The 21,093-nt window shown below is 50.8% G+C and overlaps 1 protein-coding gene across 1 annotated transcript in view; it reads right to left on the reverse strand.

Moving 5' to 3' along the window:
* Positions 1–19,929, reverse strand: part of LOC140396293 (transcription factor E2F7-like) — a 38,290-nt gene extending 18,361 nt beyond the window's left edge. Inside the window, exons 1-8 of the mRNA XM_072484711.1 lie at positions 19,649–19,929; positions 15,826–15,994; positions 14,562–14,861; positions 13,587–13,748; positions 10,419–10,556; positions 6,885–7,031; positions 5,066–5,150; positions 2,723–3,308 (exon numbers count right to left, since the gene is read on the reverse strand). Coding sequence (XP_072340812.1) covers positions 2,723–3,308; positions 5,066–5,150; positions 6,885–7,031; positions 10,419–10,556; positions 13,587–13,748; positions 14,562–14,861; positions 15,826–15,994; positions 19,649–19,921 — 1,860 coding nt within the window. The 5' untranslated portion in view covers positions 19,922–19,929. The remainder of the gene's footprint in view (positions 1–2,722; positions 3,309–5,065; positions 5,151–6,884; positions 7,032–10,418; positions 10,557–13,586; positions 13,749–14,561; positions 14,862–15,825; positions 15,995–19,648) is intronic.
* Between the last annotated feature and the right edge of the window lie 1,164 nt (positions 19,930–21,093).

Below are 21,093 nucleotides of genomic sequence, written 5' to 3' on the forward strand. Positions count from 1 at the left end.
CTTGATAGAGTTTTTCGAGGAGGTCACTAAGATGATTGATGCAGGTGGGGCAGTGGATGTTGTCTATATGGACTTCAGTAAGGCCTTTGACAAGGTCCCTCATGGTAGACGAGTACAAAAGGTGAAGTCACACGGGATCAGGGGTGAGCTGGCAAGGTGGATACAGAACTGGTTAGGTCATAGAAGGCAGAGACTTGGGCGGAGAGATGGCAGATGGAGTTTAATCCAGACAAATGTGAGGTAATGCATTTTGGAAGGTCTAATGCAGGTAGGGAATATACAGTGAATGGTAGAACCCTCAAGAGTATTGAAAGTCAAAGAGATCTCGGAGTACAGGTCCACAGGTCATTGAAAGGGGCAACACAGGTGGAGAAGGTAGTCAAGAAGGCATACGGCATGCTTGCCTTCATTGGCCAGGGCATTGAGTATAAGAATTGGCAAGTCATGTTGCAGCTGTATAGAACCTTAGTTAGGCCACACTTGGATTATAGTGTTCAATTCTGGTCACCACACTACCAGAAGGATGTGGAGGCTTTAGAGAGGGTGCAGAAGAGATTTACCAGAATGTTGCCTGGTATGGAGGGCATTAGCTATGAGGAGCGGTTGAATAAACTCGGTTTGTTCTCACTGGAACGAAGGAGGTTGAGGGGAGACCTGATAGAGGTATACAAAATTATGAGGGGCATAGACAGAGTGGATAGTCAGAGGCTTTTCCCCAGGGTAGAGGGGTCAATTACTAGGGGGCATAGGTTTAAGGTGAGAGGGGCAAGGTTTAGAGTAGATGTACGAGGCAAGTTTTTTACGCAGAGGGTAGTGGGTGCCTGGAACTCGCTACCGGAGGAGGTAGTGGAAGCAGGGACGATTGTGACATTTAAGGGGCATCTTGACAAATACATGAATAGGATGGGAATAGAGGGATACGGACCCAGGAAGTGTAGAAGATTGTAGTTTAGTCGGGCAGCATGGTCGGCACGGGCTTGGAGGGCCGAACGGCCTGTTCCTGTGCTGTACATTTCTTTGTTCTTGTTCACTAGGTTCTCCATTTCCCTCCTGTATTCTGACTCATCGTTGTTCGAGATCTGACCCACTGCGGTCGTGTCATCAGCAAACTTGTCGATGGAGTTGGAGCTAAATTTTGCCACGCAGTCGTGTGTGTTCGGGAGTATAGTAGGGGGCTACGTATGCAGCCTTGCGGAACCCTGGCATTGAGTACTATCGTGGAGGAGGTGTTGTTGTTTACTCTTACTGATTGTGGTCTGTGGGTCAGGAAGTCGAGGATCTAGTTGCAGAATGAGGAGCCAAGTCCTAGGTTTTGGAACGTTGATATGAGCTTGGCTGGGATTATGGTGTTGAAGGCGGAGCTGTAGTCAATAAATAGAAGTCTTACATAAGAGTCCTTGTTGTCGAGATGCTCCAGGGATGAGTGCAGGGCCAGGGAGATGGTGTCCGCTGTGGACCGGTTGTGGCGGAATGCGAATTGCAGTGGATCGAGGCATTCTGGGAGTATGGAGGTGATGTGCCTCATGACCAACCTCTCAAAGCATTTCATTACGATTTAAGTCAGGGCCACCGGACGATAGTCATTGAGGCACAGTGCCTGGTTCTTCTTTGGCACCAGTATGGTGGTGGTCTTCTTGAAGCAGTTGGGGACCTCAGAATGGAGAAGGGAGAGGTTGAAGATGTCCGGAACACATCTGCCAGCTGGTCCTCGCAGAATTTGAGTGCACGACCAGGGACCCCGTCCGGGCCCATCGCCTTCCTAGGGTTCACTTTCAAGAAGCCTGATCTGACTTCGGAAGCTGTGGTGGTGGGTGTGGGGGTGTCCAGGACTGTTGGGGCAGCGGCTTGATAGTTTCCTGCTCGAACAGAACATAGAATGCATGGAGTTCATCAGGGAGAGCTGCCCTGCTGCCGGAGGTTCTGCTCGAGTCCTCGACAGGGCGGCGATCCTTCATTACCAAGCCCCTGACAAGGCAGCGATCCCTCAGTACAGAATCCCCGACAGGGCAGCACCCCCTCATTAATGACCCCTCCCTCCCCCCGTAGCCTACAGGGTAGTGCTCCTTCAGCACTCCCCCAATACCTACCCCCTGACAGGGTAGTGCTCTCTCAGTACTGACGGCCCAACAGGGCAGTGCTAACTCAATTAACAACGCGCAACCACCCCCCCTACTGCCGACAGGGTGGTGCTCCCTCAGTAACGACCCATCACCAACCCCTAAACAGGGCAGCATTGCCTCAGTACCAACACCCGATAGGGCATCGCTCCTTCAGTACCTCCCCCACCCCATAAACAGGGCAACACACCCTCAGTACCGACCCCCCACTCCAGCCCCTGTTGGATGGCACTCCCTCAGTACTGACAGGGTGGTGCGAACTCGGTTAACAATGCGACCCCTCCCCCACTGCCGACACCCGATAGGGCAGCGCCCTTCAGTACCTCCCCCACCCGCCAAACAGCGCAGCGCTCCCTCAGTCCCAACCCCTCCCCTCCCCACAGCCACCATTGGGTGGCGCTCCCTCAGTACCGCTTATCATATTCTGTGGTGAGAGCAGTTGCCCCACTGAGTCACTCTTAGCAACTTTCCTATTGCTTGGAAGAACCTGGTTTGCCCGACTATGTGGCTGAATTTTAACCTGCTACGTGGGGAAGAACATAACAATCCCCAAAATCTCTTTTTAGGAGATTGTCTTCACTCAATAGTGTCATTCAAACACATACCTGGTTCATTGATGACAAAGAAAACACAGAAGGAAGACTTCCAGATGTATGTTCAAGACAACAAAAAAATTTCCCCCGTTTAACCTCTGGTTTGTTGTCTTGCCAACGCCCATCAGGCAGTGTACATTGTTCCGTATGACTGCGCTTCTGTGAGTTTCTAGTGGGCACAGCAGCCTCGATATCTCTGGGTACGAGTGATGAAGCGTCTTCATGTGGAGAAGGTTGAGCCTCACTGGATCCAGGAGAAGGTTCAGTGCTGGACTCCGTGTTTTTGTACAGCAGGAGGACAGGGGCTGTCGGTAAACTCTGCAAGAACACAAATGGCTGCCTCTTCAGGGGGCAAGAGTAGCCTTCCTCTGTGTTGGGTGCAGCAGGTGGGGGCATGGGTGTTGGCTGCCCAGGGGCAGCATTACGAAGGCAGAATGGTGGCGATAGTTCAGACTGAGAAACAGAGAAGCCATCCAGTGCCAGAGGTATCACAGGAGATTCAACAGTACTGGCCTTGCTAGTAATTAACAGGGGACAAGAAGCCAAGCGAATGGACTTGGATTGATGGTCTTCCTGATTGCAGGGAGATTCCGAGCTCCTAAAGAAGAGAAAAAAAAACGATTTTTCAGCAAAATGAAATGTTCATGTCCGTAATAGCACCCGACTCCAGCCCTGCCTCAGTCATTCCACTGCTGAAACCCAGACCCATGCTTTTATAACTTCAACATTCCCACATTCCTCTGACTGATCTCCCATCTTCCATTCCAAGCCCTGCTGCACATGTCCTCCCTCACACCAAGTCCTGTTTGCCCAACACTCTCTGTGCTCACTGATCTATATTGGCTTGTGGTCAAGCAATGTCTCAATTTTAAAATTCTCAACCTTGTTTTGAATCCCTCCAGGGTTTCATCCCTCCCTATCTCCGCCATCTCCACAACCCTCAAGATATCAGAGCTCTTCTGATTCTGGTCTCTGCATCCCTGATTTAATCACTCCACCATTGGTGGGCCTTAGAACCAATCTCTGGAATTCTCTCTCTTCATCTTGTTACCTCTCGCTGCTTCTTTAAACCTACCTCTGTGACTAAGCATTTGCTCACCTGCCCTAAAATCTCCCAATGTGGTTCATTGTCAAATTATTGGCGAATAACTAACCATGCCAAAAGCAAGGCAGCACGGTGGTGCAGTGGTTAGCACTGCTGCCTACAGTGCCGAGGACCCGGATTCGATCCCGGCCCCGGGTCACTGTCCGTGTGTAGATTGCACATTCTCCCAGTGTCTGCGTGGGTCTCACCCCCACAAACCAGAGAAGTGCAGGGTAGGTGGAATGGCCACGCTAAATTCCCCCTTAATTGGGAAAAACATAATTGGGTACTCTAAAGTTTAAAGAAAAAAAAAACAGTGTGAAAAGTACTAAATAAATGTAAACTATTAACTACTATTGTACGTCAATCTTATACCTCCAAAAAATATTGCTCAAAGGCAGAATTTCATCATCAAAATTATACATCTAATTTGTTACGTGAGTGAGCACTGGATAGAGGTTTTTGAATGAGTGAACACAACACTGGATGCAGAGGTTTGTGAGTGAATGAGCACTGCGCTGTCATACAGAGGTTTGTGAGTGAGTGAATACTGCACTGTCATACAGAGATTTGTGAGTGAGTGAACACCACTGGATACCGAGGTTTGTGAGTGAGCACTGCGCTGGATGCAGAGGTTTGTGAGTGAGTGAGCACTGCGCTGTCATACAGAGGTTTGTGAGTGAGTGAATACTGCGCTGTCATACAGAGGTTTGTGAGTGAGTGAACACCACTGGATACCGAGGTTTGCGAGTCAGCGAATACTGCATAGATTTGAGAGTCAGTGAATTCTGTACTGGAAACAGGTTTGAGTCAACGAATACTGTACTGGATACAGAGGTTTGTGAGTGAATACTGCACTGTCATACAGAGGTTTGTGAGTGAGTGAACACTACACTGGATACAGAGGTTTCTGAGTGAGTGAGCACCGCTGGATACAGAGGTTTGAGAGTCAGTGAATACTGCATAGATTTGAGTCAGTGAATACTGTACTGGAAACAGATTTGAGAGTTACTGAATAGTGCACTGGATTCAGAGATTTGTGAGGTGAGCGAACACTGGACTGGATACAGAGGTTTGAGTCAATGAATACTGTACTGGATCTCGAGGTCTGTGAGTGAATACTGCACTGGATACAGAGATTTGTGAGTGAATACTGTGCTGGATACAGAGACTTGAGTCAGTGAATACTGCACTGGATATAGAGGCTTGAGTCAGTGAACACTGCACTGGGTGCAGAGTTTGTGCTTCTTCTGCTGCAAAAAAATACTTACTTCATGTCTTCTTCAAACTGCAGTCTGCAAGCAGCAGCCAGATGCACCATTTTACTGGAACAATCTTGTGCTTCAATGGTTCTCACTGCAAGAAGAATAATGGCACAAACTTAACATGGTTTCAGACACAAAATAAAAAGGCGAGGTTATAAAAGAGAAACCTTTTAGTCCTGGGAACGAAATCCATATTTTAACAGCCCTCTGCAGAGTCCAAAATTACTCACAAAAGGGAACTAAACAGTTGTTTGATTTAAGGGCTTCAGGAGAGTAGGAGATTAGATTAGATTAATTCATTCATAAGCAAAACACATCTTTTTATTTTCTCATTATCATTTAATCTTCACTCACAATATCATCCCTTTTGTTTCTGTAATTCATCCTGCTCTCCCCTTAATCATATACACTGTATTTCCTCCTTCCCAGACTCCAGACCTACATCAAAACTATCAAATCACAAGTTCCTTCCAGTTCAGGTGAATGGCCTTCACAAAGCTGCCAGACCTGCTGAGTATTTCCAGCACTTGTGGCTTTTACTTCAGATTTCCAGCATCCAGTTATTTTGCTTTTTGTGCCAGTGTTGACCTGATGGGAATTCCAAGACATTGAACAATACATCCCTGTATCTGCTTAATGATCAATTAAAGGCCATTTGACAAGCCCTGCCCTATAAAACCCTAATGTCCCCCCCACCAACTATCCTGCCCAAGTCCCACTGAACCCCCACAATCCTGCCCAAGTCCAACTGCCTCCTCCCCCCACAAAAAACACCTTCAATAGCTGCATTCTGCTTCTGTAGGTCGGTGTCTGATCGCACTCATTCACTCTTCTAATTCTGGTCTAATACGAACCTCCTCTTTATTCTATCTTTAGTGACTGACCCACCAGCCAACCTTGTCCCTTCAGAAGCAGCCTTGAAATATATCCTTTGAACTCCAATTTGCGTTCTTTCCTGGGTCAGAGTAACTCCTCCCTCAATCCCACCATCTCCAACAGCGAGTCGCTTTCGAACATCGGCGCCATGATAAACCCATGGTTATAATTGGAACACGATCCAGACTCCTCTCAAAAGGCTGCTGAGGTTGTTGGAGGGGCAATTGAAGTTTAAAAATTGAGATTGCAGGGGCAGCACGGTAGCACAAGTGGATAGCACTGTGGCTTCACAGCGCCAGGGTCCCAGGTTCGATTCCCCACTGGGTCACGGTCTGTGCGGAGTCTGCACGTTCTCCCCGTGTCTGCGTGGGTTTACTCCGAGTGCTCCGGTTTCCTCCCACTGTCCAAAGACGTGTAGGCTAGGTGGTTTGGCCATTCTAATTTGCAGTTAGTGACCAAAACGGTTAGGAGGGGTTATTGGGTTACGGGGATAGGGTGGAAGGGAGGGCTTAAGTGGGTCGGTGCAGACTCGATGGGCCGAATGGCCTCCTTCTGCACTGTATGTTCTATGCTAAAAATAAATAAATAAAGAAATAATTGAGATTGCTCTATTTTTGTTAGGTAAGGGCATTAAGGACGACAGAACCAAAGCAGGTGGATGGAGTTAAAGACGCAACTCAACCGCGTTGTGGCTAAATGATGGAGCAGGTTTGGTGGGAGCCGGGTGGTGAATGACTTCCTCCTGTTCCTGTCACAATGCTGCATCTCAGCACACGGCTCTGTCCAAGGATCTTGAGGAAACACAGATTAACTGACCACGAGCAACAGCACAGGCAACATTACCAGTGGTAGTTTAAACCCACTCGAGTTTTAGATGGGGGGGGGATTTTGGGGGCTAGGGCAATGCAGGTTACCACCGATGAACTGCAAGCCTTATACAAAAACAAACCTTTTCGAAAACTGGCAGGGCTGCGCTGGTTGGCATGGGAACTCTGGATTGAGGCCGGACACTCCAACCTCTCCTTAGTGTTCACTGGGAACCCGGCCTCTGCAGAACTTGCCGATGCTAATAATGCAATAGAATGATCCAGAAAACCTGCACAGAAACCAAGAGAAAATGTAATTCCAACATCTGACTGCAAAAAAAAAAAAGAGGACTGCATTAGAAAATTACATTAATATGGCGCCAATAATATAATAAAACACCCCAATGTGCTTGACAGGAGCAATGATTAAACACTGATCCGCAGGAGATGAGAGTCAGGTGACTAATAGCTTGGTTAAAGAGGTGGGTTTTAAGGATAATTTTTTAAAAAAAAATTTAGAGTACCCAATTATTATAATTTTTTTTCTAATTTAGCGTGGCAAATCCACCTAACCAGCACATCTTTGGGTTGTGGGGGTGAAACCCTTGCAGACACGGGGAGAATGTGCAAACCCCACACGGACAGTGACACAGGGCTGGGATTCGAAGACGGGTCCTCAGTGCCATAGTCCCAGTGATAACCAGGGGCGTCATTCTCCGACCCCCCGCCGGGTTGGAGAATCGCCGGGGGCTGGCATGAATCCCGCCCCTGCCGGTTGCCGAAGTCTCCAGCACCGGATATTCGGCGGGGGTGGGAATCGGGCCGCGCCGGTTGGCGGGCCCCCCCCTGCTCGATTCTCCGGCCCGGATGGGCCGAAGTCCCGCCGATAAATTGCATGTCCCTCCGGCGTGGATTAAACCACCTTTTGAATGGCGGGACAAGGCGGCGTAGGCAGGCTCCGGGGTCCTGGGGGGGCGCGGGGCGATCTGGCCCCGGGGGGGGGGGGGGGTGCCCCCACAGTGGCCTGGCCTGCGATCGGGGCCCACCGATCCACGGGCGGGCCTGTGCCGTGGGGGCACTCTTTCCCTTCCGCCTCCGCCACGGTCTCCATCATGGCGGAGGCGGAAGAGACTCCCTTCACTGCGCATGCGTGGGAAACTGTCAGCGGCCGCTGACGCTCCTGCGCATGCGCCGCCCTGGGATGTCATTTCCGCGCCAGCTGGCAGGGCAACAAAGGCCGTTTCCGCCAGCTGGCGGGGCGGAAATTCCTCCGGCGTCGGCCTAGCCCCTCAATGGTGGGGCTCGGCCCCCAAAGATGCGGAGCATTCCGCACCTTTGGGGCGGCGCAATGCCCGTCTGATTGGCGCCGTTTTGGGCGCCAGTCGGCGGACATCGCGCCGTTTCCGGAGAATTTCGCCCCAGGTGTTTAAGGCCAAGGCAGGTAAAGGCAGGGAGTGATTTAAGTCAGGGGGTGCTCAACAGAACTCGGAGAGTATTAAAGCAGGAGGAGATAATTAAATATTCACATTGGCTGTAATGTGCTTCTATTTTGAGGGACTGTCAGTTTAACTGGGTTACGACTAGACTAAGTACACAAAAGTTGATTTCAAAATCACCAGAGCCTTGGACATTGAAGTGTATCCAAACCCAGGTCCCCTGAACGCGCTGACCTTTCAAGTTGCTGATAATCATGGATGTTTCCATTAACCAATGAGGTCCCCACTGAAAGTTTCAAAACGGAGGTCAGTGGAAGTTTTGTTAGGTTTGATTTCAGTGAGGAATGGTGGAGTTAATATACACATCAATCATCTACCTGATTGCACGACAGATAGGCAGCAGGGGTTGAATGGCTCCAGATGTCCCTATGAAGTGGCCGAACAAACCACCCAATTATACCGAGGTATGATCTTGCCAATGACACCCTCCAACACATTAAACTATCGAGGCAGCTACAATGAAGAGTGCAGGAGAGCATGACCAGAGCAGGACCAGGCATAGCTAAAAATGAGGTGTCAACCTAGTGAAGATACAACAGGGCTACTTGTGTGCCAAACAGCATAAGCAGCGATTGACAGAGCAAAGTGATTCCACAACCAATGGATCAGACCCAAGCTCGCTCTGCAGTCCTGCCACATCCAGCCATGAATGGTGGTGGACAATTAAACAACTCACTGGAGGAGGAGGCCCCACAAATATCCCCATCCTCAATGATGGGGGAGCCCAACACAACAAAGCAAAAGATAAGGCTGAAGCATTCACAACAATCTTCAGCCAAAGTGTCAAGTAGATGATCATAAGACCATAAGACATAGGAGCAGAAGTGGGCCATTTGGCCCATCGAGTCTGCTCTGCCATTCAATGTGATCATGACTGATATGATAATCTTCAACTCCACTTTCCCGCCTTATTCCCATAAACCTTGATTCTCTCAGTTTGAGTTCCAAGGTCACTCAGTTCCTGTCCTCTTTACAGCATTGGTTGAAACATGGACAAAAGAGCAGAACTCCAGAGGTGAAGGGAGAGTGACCACCCTCGAAACTAAGGCAGCATTTGACCGAGTGTGGCTTCAAAACTGGAGTCAATGGGGATCAGGGGGGAAACTCTCTGCTGGTTGGAGTCATACCTGGCACAAAGGAAGATGGTTGTGGTGGTTGGAGGTCAGACATCTCAGCTCCAGAACATCACTGCAGGAGTTCCTCAGGGTCGTGTCCTCGGCCCAACCATCTTCAGCTGCTTCATCATGACCTTCCTTCCATCATGTCAGAAGTGGGGATGTTTGCAGATGATTGCGCAGTGTGCAACGCCATTCAGATGTGAAACAATCTATGTCCAAATGCAGCAAGACCTGGGCAATATCCAGGCTGACAAGTGGCAAGTAACATTTGTGCCACACAAGTGCCAGGATATGACCATCTCCAATAAGGGATAATCTAACCATCGTCTCATGTCATTCAATGGCATTACCATCGTTGAATCTCCCATTATCAACATTCTAGGGGTTACTACAGACCAGAAACTGAACTAGTCATATAAATACTGTAGTTACAAAAGCAGGTCAGAGGCTAGGAATCCTGCAGTGGGTATTTCACTTTCTGACTCCTCAAAGTTTGTCCATAACCTACAAGGCACAAGCCAGGAATGTGAGGGAATAATCTCCAGTTGTCTGGATGAGTGTAGCTTCAACAATACTCAAGAAGCTCGACACCATCCAGGACAAAGAAGCTCACTTGATTGGGACCCCATCCAAACATTCACTCTCTCCACCACCAAAGAACATGGCAGCCGTGTGTACCATCTACAAGATGCACTGCAGGAACTCACCAAGATTCCTTAGACACCACCTTCCAAACCCACAACCGCTACCATCTAGGACGACAAGAGCAGCAGATACCTGGGAAGTCCACCACCTGGAAGTTCCCCTGCAAGTCACTCACCATCATGACTTGGAAATATATTGCCGTTCCTCGACTATTGCTAGGTCAAAATCCTGGAACTCCCTCCGTAACAACTCTGTGGGTGTACCTACACCACAGGGGCTGCAGCGGTTCAAGAAGGCCGTTCACCAGCACTGTCTGAGGGCAATTAGTGATGGGCACTAACTTCTGGCCCAGCCAGCAACATCCCACATAAGAATAAAAACACAATTTCACCAATAAACAGTATTGAGCAAACCTCACCTTCAGGCCTGTTCTGATGGATAGGCCCAACCCATTGGAATGCTGGTTTCCGACCCCTTTCTTCAGTCACGTGAACTTTCCTAATGAGTCCCAAACTGGTCAACACGTTGGCAATGTCGTAGAGTCTGCGGATTTTAGCTGAAAAGGAAAACAAAGGTGAATGTTTGGCAAAGTTTTCACTGTCACTATTCGCTGATTAGCAGCCAGGAAATAACAGAGTATTCTGTAGAGTAGAGGGAAGAGGTGATTCACACAGGTCTGTTTGTGTTGGAAGACTCACACAGCAGTTACTGTGTTCTGGGCTGGGATTCTCCGAGCCCCCCGCACCGCAATCGCGCCCGGCGCGGAGAATGGGGTGCCGGACCCGTAACGCCTTCACGCGATTCTCCGGCAACCGCAAAATTGCCTGCAACCACGCACGCGGTCGACACACCGCCGGTCGGTGCCGGTGAAAGTGGCCCCCGCGGCGAATCTCCGCGGTCGACCGGGGAGTTCCTGCCGGTGTGGTTCTCGTATGGTCCCACCTGGCGGGAGCTCAGCGTCGTGGCTATGGTGGCCGTCCTGGCGTTAGGGGGTGGCACCTCTACGATGGCCAGGCCTGCAAACTGGGGCCATCGATCGGCGGGCGCGCGTGATCTGGGGAGTGGCCTACCTTCTTCCGCGCCGGCCTCCTGTGTGGTCCACCATGTCACACGGGGCCAGTGCCACAGGCGGCCGCTACACGCATGCGCAGACCCACGGCCGAAGTGCAGGGCCCCCGTTTCGGCACCAGGAGCTGCATGGAGCACTCTGGGGCCCTGCAAGCCTCCTCAAAGTCGGAGAATCACTCCGGACTTTTAAAGAAAAAAGTCCGGAGTGACATGCGCCCGTTTTCTGGCGTGCGTGGGAACCTAGCCCCATTATTATTAATAATAACCGTTTATTGTCACAAGTATGAAGTTACTGGAGAATCCCAGCCTCTATTGGATGTGATAGTGCAGTGGCTCTGGTTTTGGAATTTGGAATGGCTGAGATTCAAACTGAGGAATTTCTGTTCACGTTTTAGTTTTTTAACCGTCTTATTCACAAAGGTGGACACCACTCTGCAGAACTGCAACAGATCGTTGATGTATTCAATGAAGCCTGAGAGCAAGAACCTTGGGCGGAATTCTCCGGAAACGGCGCGATGTCCGCCGACTGGCGCCCAAAACGGCGCCAATCAGACGGGCATCGTGCCGCCCCAAAGGTGCGGAATGCTCCGCATCTTTGGAGGACGAGCCCCAACATTGAGGGGCTAGGCCGACGGCGGACGAATTTCCGCCCCGCCAGCTGGCGGAAACGGCCTTTGTTGCCCCGCCAGCTGGCGCGGAAATGACATCTCCGGGCGGCGCTGACAGTTTCCCGTGCATGTGCATTGGAGGGAGTCTCTTCCACCTCCGCCATGGTGGAGACCGTGGCGGAGGCGGAAGGGAAAGAGTGCCCCCACGGCACAGGACCGCCAGCGGATTGGTGGGCCCCGATCGCGGGCCAGGCCACCGTGGGGGCACCCCCCGGGGTCAGATCGCCCAGCGCCCCCCCCAGGACCCCGGAGCCCGCCCATGCCGCCTTGTCCCGCCGGTAAGGTAGGTGGTTTAATCTACGCTGGCAGGACAGGCAATTTATCGGCGGGACTTCGGCCCATTTGGGCCGGAGAATCGTGGGGGGGGGGCCTGCCAACCGGCGCGATTCCCGCCCAATATCCGGTGCCGGAGACTTCGGCAACCGGCGGGGGCGGGATTCACACCAGCCCCCGGCGATTCTCCGACCCGGCGGGGGGGTTGGAGAATGTCGCCCCTTGTCCCAAACACCAGTAAGACCAAAGTCCCCCACCAACACACACCAGATGAATAAAATTCAACACCTTCAATTGAGATTCATGGTGAATTGTTGGGAAACCTTCCCACATCTATCCCAAGATAAATGATACTGATGAAGAGATACATCACCCAATTGAATGTGCTAGCTCAGCCTATGGTAACTTATATACGCGAGTTTGAAAATCTGGATATCAGGCTGGACTTTAAACCCAGTCTTTGGGCAGTGGTAATCCCCACACTTCCCTGGTGAAGTTTAGACAACTTAAAGACACAACATCAAGGACAGAAAATATCAATTCTGGTGTATTGGAACTCGTAAATCAAGTGGGAGATTGCGGCACGGAAGCACAGTGGGTAGCACTGTTGCTTCACAGCGCCAGGGTCCTGGGTTCGATTCCTGGCTTGGGTTACTGTCTGTGCAGAGTCTCCACGTTCTCCCTGTGTCTGCGTGGGTTTGCACCGGGTGCTCCGGTTCTTCCCACAAATCCCGAAAGACATGCTTGTTAGGTAAATTGGGCATTCTGAATTCTCCCTCAATGTACCCGAACAGGCGCCGCAGTATGGCAACTAGGGGATTTTCACAGTAGCTTCATTGCAGTGTTAATGTAAGCCTACTTGTGACACTACTAAAGGTTATATTATTATTATAAAAGAACCAACATGAGCATCCAAGACACAGAATTGCCAAGTATAAAGCCAGTGATAATCTCACTTCAGATGAGATGGACGCACTGTCACCTATCCCTGCAATCCCACCTTAGGGAATCATGTGGGGAGGTGACGTTGAGGTAAAAGATCGTAGCCATGATACTCAGCATTGCCTTGGGAGAATCAGCTGGAATCTGTGCCGGGATTTGAACCCATGATCTTCCCTCTCAGAGGCAAGTGTACCACTCTTTGTTACATCAGACGATGGGAGCCGGGGGGGGGGGGGGGAATAATTTTGTTTAACCTCGGTCCATACTTTTCAACGACCAGCCGCCAATCCTCGATTTGAGATTGCTCACTTTGAATGAAATGCAGACGTTGAACAACAATTCCCGCAGTCCAACCTACAAACTAAAACTGAACTTACTTTTAATATAAAATTAAACACAAAATTGAGAAAGAGGAAAAGAGTGGGAGTTTGAAGACAGAGGATACAAAAATTGTAGGGCAAGGGTCAGCCAAACCTTGAGATCTGAAATAAAAGCAGAAAATGTGAGAAATCCCTAGCAGCATCTCGAGAGGGAGAAACGTATAGTTAATGTTTCAGAGCGACGACATTTACTCTCTCTCCTCAGATGCTGCTGAATACTCTCCAACATCTAGTATTGAATTTTGCTTCACTTACTTTTAAACTTGCTGTTATCAGCAGAATCCTGATGACTTTCTTCAATTAGGATTTTAGCAGCAATATCGAGAGCAACCGTTTTGGGTTCAGACACAAGGAAAAGCATCACAAACTTCTCACTCATAATGCGCAGAGACTTGTCCTTCCTGCTGTTCATAGATGCTGAGAGATTTTAAAAAACACAGCACTATTAGGGGGTAAAGACCAACAGCTTCTCTCTGCTTAGGTTCTGCATATTTATTATCTCCATCAAAATAATGAAAATGTTTAAATTCCATTGGAGAGGACACGGTGGAATTATTTAAATCTCCTACAGTTGTTCACCCATCAACCAGAAGGGAGCAGCAGAGCACAGCACAAGACAGAGAGCCATCGTCAATCTGCTCGCTAGGGATTATGCTCTATTTAACACTGTACAGTATAAACTGGGACGAAAGGCACCTTAAACACCAGCAGCAGATAAATCTGGGACTCAAAAGCTGCTTGGCCGGCTAGCCACCCATTACTATTAATGTAAAAAAAAAAGACCTGCATTTCTACAGTGCTTGTCACCACTTTCGAGCCTGCCAAAGCCTTTCAAGGCTAATGAAGCACTTTTGTTTCAAAGTGTGGTCAATGTAGGATACACAGCATCTATTTGCAGATAGAAAATTCCCACAAACAGCAATAACAAGCCAGACGATTTGTTATAGTAGCAAACCATAAGCAAATACTGTGTTGCGCTGGAGTGGGAAGGCGGGGTGGGTATGTTGCACACAAAGCAAATCAGCGGATATGGACATGGCATTGGAGAGTGGATCTGGTGTCGAAGATTAAGCAGGAACTTATTGGATGGTGAAGCAGATTCAATGTCTGATTCCTGTTCCTCTTTCAATTCTTAGGGATTATGCTCAGAACGAATGCAGCAATGCTGCTATTTAAACGGTGAGCGTTTGGAAATAATACCGGATTACACCACCGTACAATAAGTCTTACCCGATTTACTCTCGACCTCCACAGACTTGGTTTCACTGCTCAGCTCCGGGCAGCTGGCCCATGTTTTCCGGGCTGCCGCGCTCTTCTCCATTCCCTGCCCACTGAGGTCGAGCACTTTGTGGCGGATGCAAGACAGCTGCTCCGCATACCTTTGCTGCTCTCCTCTCTCCTTCAATGTGGCTAACGTCTGCCTGAGTCCGAGCAGCCCGTGCCAGGAATACTGGTTCTTTGCCAGCCGGCTGACCAGTTGCAGAGACTCCAAGATGTTCACAATGTCGTAAATACGTCTGCGTTCCACTCCTGCAAGCACAAGATTCAGGATCACTCTATGCCACTAAACAACAGCTCAAACCATAAACCAACACAGAGACTGCAGAATTGACTATCACAGTAACAATACCCACTGGTCATTTCCCTGCAAATGGTGCAAGCAACATCAGGTGTGAAGCAGATACGGTGTTAAACATCAAAAGGCAAAAGCAGCTTCAGATAATCTGCACCGCCAACCTTACCGTTGACAAGCATCGAGTGGTCGGAAGTTGCTGTATTTATGCTATGGACACAATCGAAACACTAGTCCTTTAATAGTGTGATAATATTTAACTATGGCCAATCAACAACCAGGGCATTAAAAATTAACCATTTACAAGCGTGGAGTCTCAGCCCTTCAGGTTTTGAAGAATTAAAGTGAAGTTTCAAATTTGATTTTCTTATTGTTCCTTTCTTATTTAGTATTAAATTCCCCCATTCTAGTTGAAAATAACGATAGATTTGAATTTCAATGGAATTTTTCATGACTACAGGGTATTCTAATGAGCTTTACCACCATTGAAATATCTGAGTTACGGGCCACTGTTGTATTATAGGAAATGCACCAGCAATCTTGTACACACCCAACTCCCAAAACAATGCGATAATGACACAGGTATTCACTTTCTAGTGCTGTCGATTGAGTGATAAAGATTGAATGAGATGCCACTTTATTTTCAGTCCTTGCACTGTTAACTTCCCAATATTTCAATTCCAGAGTCCCTCCTTGTTCACTTAAATCTCAGGATTCCCAGTTTCTCCTTTTGCTCTCAACCGCTCAAACTTCCGGTAACCGGGCAAAAACTGGTTCGAGGCCAAAGGTGCGGAGAAAGTCTAAAGAATGGTACACACCATTAGATATTCAACTCCTACAGCAAAACTCTGACCCATCACATTCCCCCACCCAACTATCTTCATTGCTGGGCTCCCCGGCCTCCCTGTAACACAAGCTCACCAAGTTCAGCTGCCACTTCGTCCAGGGAGATTTCGGTTTTCTCGGTTGAAATGGGATAATTCGGATATCGAGCAAGAAACTTCTGGCACAGGAGCCCAAGACTTTTTTGTTTCCTACTTGGCCGTTGCTGTTCAAATTCATCTGTGGCACTGTCATCAATAGCAGCGAGCTGAAGGTAAAATAAAGAACCTGTTTTTACTTTACTGAGCTACCACCATCACTCTTTCCACAATTGTTTATAGTATGGAACTGCTTGGACTTTGTGTTATGCTGCTTCGGGTAACACAGCCTGCTACTTGATGCAGGCTTATCGAAAGGCTGCACCAGACTCTGAAATGAGCTCAACGTGTTTATTGAACTATTAACATAGTTTTCAAATGAGTTTGACTCTCTGCTAATCTAACTGTAGTAACTCAGTCTAACTGTACCAGCTTGCTCTAAACCACGTGCTGGGGAGTGATGCTGCTGATCAACCCTGTCTAACTCTCTAGATGTCTGTCTGTGGAAAGAGGCAGGGTGTGAGTGACTCATCCCTTTTATAGTGTTTATGTCAAGCCCCCTTGTGGTGATGCCTCCTCTGAGTGTCCTGACTGCCCATTGGTTGTGTCATATTCTGAGTGTTCATTGGTTGCATGTTTGCATATCATGACACGACTTCTCACAAACTCTCATTCCAGCAACAAAAATGTGTCTTTAGTCGGAAACTAAGAAGGAAATGGCGATGAGGCAGAGTCCCTCTATTCTACAAAAGAGCAAGGGAAGAGGCCGTGAAAACGCTTCCGCTTCTGAGGCGACCAAAAATAGGGATCATGCTCATGGAGCCATCCCTCACCGACATGGGACCGATCCTCACCCACACGGGACCGATCCTCACAGAGACGGGACCGGTCCTCACCCACACGGGGGCGGTCCTCACCCACACGTGACCGATCCTCACCCACACGGGGGCGGTCCTCACCCACACGGGGCCGATCCTCACCCACACGGGGGCGGTCCTCACCCACACGGGTCCGAACCACATCGACACGGGACCGATCCTCACAGAGACGGGGCCGATCCTCACCCACACGGGGCCGATCCTCACCCACACGGGACCGATCCTCACCCACACGGGACCGATCCTCACCCACACGGGACCGATCCTCACCCACACGGGACCGATCCTCACCCACACGGGACCGATCCTCACCCACACGGGACCGATCCTCACCCACACGGGACCGATCCTCACCCACACGGGACCGATCCTCACCCACACGGGACCGATCCTCACAGACACGGGGCCGATCCTCACCCACACGGGACCGATCCTCACCCACACGGGACCGATCCTCACAGACACGGGGCCGATCCTCACCCACACGGGGCCGATCCTCACCCACACGGGAGCGATCCTCACCCACCCGGGAGCGATCCTCACCCACCCGGGAGCGATCCTCACCCACACGGGAGCGATCCTCACCCACACGGGAGCGATCCTCACCCACACGGGACCGAACTTCACCCACACGGGACCGATCCTCACCCACACGGGACCGATCCTCACCCACACGGGGCCGATCCTCACCCACACGGGACCGATCCTCACCCACACGGGACCGATCCTCATCCACACGGGACCGATCCTCACCCACACGGGACCGATCCTCACCCACACGGGACCGATCCTCACCCACACGGGACCGATCCTCACCCACACGGGACCGATCCTCACCCACACGGGACCGATCCTCACCCACACGGGACCGATCCTCACCCACACGGGACCGATCCTCACCCACACGGGACCGATCCTCACCCACACGGGACCGATCCTCTCCGACACGGGACCGATCCTCACCGACACGGGACCGATCCTCACCGACACGGGACCGATCCTCTCCGACACGGGACCGATCCTCTCCGACACGGGACCGATCCTCTCCGACACGGGACCGATCCTCTCCGACACGGGACCGATCCTCACCGACACGGGACCGATCCTCTCCGACACGGGACCGATCCTCACCCACACGGGACCGATCCTCACCCACACGGGACCGATCCTCTCCGACACGGGACCGATCCTCTCCGACACGGGACCGATCCTCACCGACACGGGACCGATCCTCACCGACACGGGACCGATCCTCACCGACACGGGACCGATCCTCACCGACACGGGACCGATCCTCACCGACACGGGACCGATCCTCACCGACACGGGACCGATCCTCACCGACACGGGACCGATCCTCACCGACACGGGACCGATCCTCACCGACACGGGACCGATCCTCACCGACACGGGACCGTCCCTCACAGACACGGGACCGATCCTCACAGACACGGGACCGTCCCTCACAGACACGGGACCGTCCCTCACAGACACGGGACCGTCCCTCAGACACGGGACCGTCCCTCACAGACACGGGACCGTCCCTCACAGACACGGGACCGTCCCTCACAGACACGGGACCGTCCCTCACAGACACGGGACCGTCCCTCACAGACACGGGACCGTCCCTCACAGACACGGGACCGTCCCTCACAGACACGGGACCGTCCCTCACAGACACGGGACCGTCCCTCACAGACACGGGACCGTCCCTCACAGACACGGGACCGTCCCTCACAGACACGGGACCGTCCCTCAGACACGGGACCGTCCCTCACAGACACGGGACCGTCCCTCACAGACACGGGACCGTCCCTCACAGACACGGGACCGTCCCTCACAGACACGGGACCGTCCCTCACAGACACGGGACCGTCCCTCACAGACACGGGACCGTCCCTCACAGACACGGGACCGTCCCTCACAGACACGGGACCGTCCCTCACAGAGACGGGACCGATCCTCACAGAGGCGGGACCGATCCTCACAGAGACGGGACCGATCCTCACAGAGACGGGACCGATCCTCACAGAGACGGGACCGATCCTCACAGAGACGGGACCGATCCTCACAGAGACGGGACCGATCCTCACAGAGACGGGACCGATCCTCACAGAGACGGGACCGATCCTCACAGAGACGGGACCGATCCTCACAGAGACGGGACCGATCCTCACAGAGACGGGACCGATCCTCACAGAGACGGGACCGATCCTCACAGAGACGGGACCGATCCTCACAGACACGGGACCGATCCTCACAGACACGGGACCGATCCTCACAGACATGGGACCGATCCTCACAGACATGGGACCGATCCTCAGACACAGGACCGATCCTCACCGACACGGGACCGATCCGGTAGTTCCTTCCCTTCTGGGAGTGTCTAGGACCAGAGGGCTTAATCTTAGAGCAACGGGTCACCCATTTAAGACGGAGATGAGGAGAAATTTCTTCTCTCAGAGGGAGGTGAATCTGTGGAATTCGTTACCACAGACGCTGTAGAGGCTGGGTCATTAAGTCTGTTCACAGCTGAGATAGACAAATTGTTAATCAGTAAGGGTATAAGGCGGAAAAATGGAGTTGAGATTTATCAGATTAGTCGTGATCTCATTGGATGGTGGAGCAGACTCGATGGGCCGAATGGTCTTCTAGTGCTCCTGCATCTTATTACTTAGAGCAGCTTTTAACTCGAGATTTTAATAATTAACTGAACAATTTCCCAGCTGCCATGGCATTTGAACTGAGGACACCGAGGCCATTAGTCCAGGCTTGGTAGAAACCTGTGGACAGGTAGTCAGGGATAGAATGAGGAAGAGGGAGGCAGGGCAGGGCAAGAGCCAGAGACAGAGGGACCTCAGCCGGGTTGCAAGGTTGGAGGAGGAGGTGAGGCCACGGTGGGAATTTGAATAGGAGGCGGGACCAGTAAATCGAGTAGCCCGTTACCTGAATAATGTTATTGATGCTTCCGATATTCTCATTTTCAATCTGACGGAACAGTTCCTTTTTCTTCTCCCGGTCTCTGATGTCAGGACTCGCGGCGCTAATCAACATCTTTAGGTTTGCTGTGGGCGACCAGGCCTCGGGGGATGATTTGTGGGTGAGTTTAACTGGAGTGATCTGTACTCGATCTGGGGTGCAGCACTTCCGCCACGAGACCATGCTGGGTGTCAACTGGGTTTTCACTGGGGTTTTGGGTGACGTCCTCTTTGGTTCCATAAAGAGATTTTCCTAAAGCAGAAATAAAATCCCGCATGACTGGAAACCAGAAGTTCACAAATTAGCCGCCAAAGCGGAGATACGACTCTGTTTGTTGCATTATTAGACAAGGACAAAACCATTCCACCATTGGTGGGTGTGCCTTCAACTCCTTGGCCCTTAGCTCCGGAATTCAATTTCAGAACTTTCCCCTCCACCACCTCTTCTTTAAAATGCTTTAAAAATCCATCACTTTGACCGAATTTCTGGTCATCTGAACTAATGGCGGAATCTTGTGGAGGTGACGCTGTGGGAGTGGGGGGGTGGTACATTCACCCCCAGATGTTCTCGCCACAGACTCAATTGGGATAAAGGCGGTGTCCCCACTGACCTAATTAAATGACTCACCTCCACAAGACTCACCATGGGGGGAGGGTACAGGATTCTGCCCAATATCTAATCATGTTTCTCCCTGTCTACTCTGTCCAGCACCCTCATGATTTTGAGCATCTCTTTCAAATCTCCTCTTAACCTTCTTCTCTCCTGGGAATAATGTCCCAACATCTCCGATCTCTCCTCATAACTGAAGTTTCTCATCCCTGGAGCCATTCTTGTAAGCCTCTTCAGCACTATGTGTTCAAACCTTCCTATAGTGTGGCGCCCAGAACTGTACTCAGTATTCCAGCTGAGGTCTAACTAGTGTCTTCAATAAGTTCAGCGTAATCTCCGTACTCTATGCCCCTATTAATAAAGCCCAGAATACTATCTGCTTTAACTGCTCTCTCCACCTGTCCTGCCACCTTCAATGATCTGTGCACATATACACCCTGGTCCTCTGCTCGTTAAGAATTTTACCTTTTATTATATATTGTTTCTCCATGTTTTTCCCACCGAAACGCATCTCACACTTCTCCACATAGAACTTCATCTGCCACCTATCTGTCCACTCTCCCAACTTGTCTATGCACTTCTGAAATTCTACGCTGGCCTTTTCACAGTTTATAGTACTTCCAAGTTTTGTAGCATTGAGACTTCCGGGTGCGGCGATGCGGAGCTAAGCCGCACATTTCGGCAGCTCCCGCTAGAACGGACTTTTGAGCTCTCCGGAGGAGCCCCAACGGAAATTTTTTGACCAAATCCCGTGTGGGAAGGTGAAGCAAGGTCCCCCTTCCGTCTTGTATGGAGGGGGCTAG

This window comes from Scyliorhinus torazame, chromosome 19, assembly GCF_047496885.1.
Source record: "Scyliorhinus torazame isolate Kashiwa2021f chromosome 19, sScyTor2.1, whole genome shotgun sequence".
In the NCBI taxonomy this organism is placed as follows: Eukaryota; Metazoa; Chordata; class Chondrichthyes; order Carcharhiniformes; family Scyliorhinidae; genus Scyliorhinus; species Scyliorhinus torazame.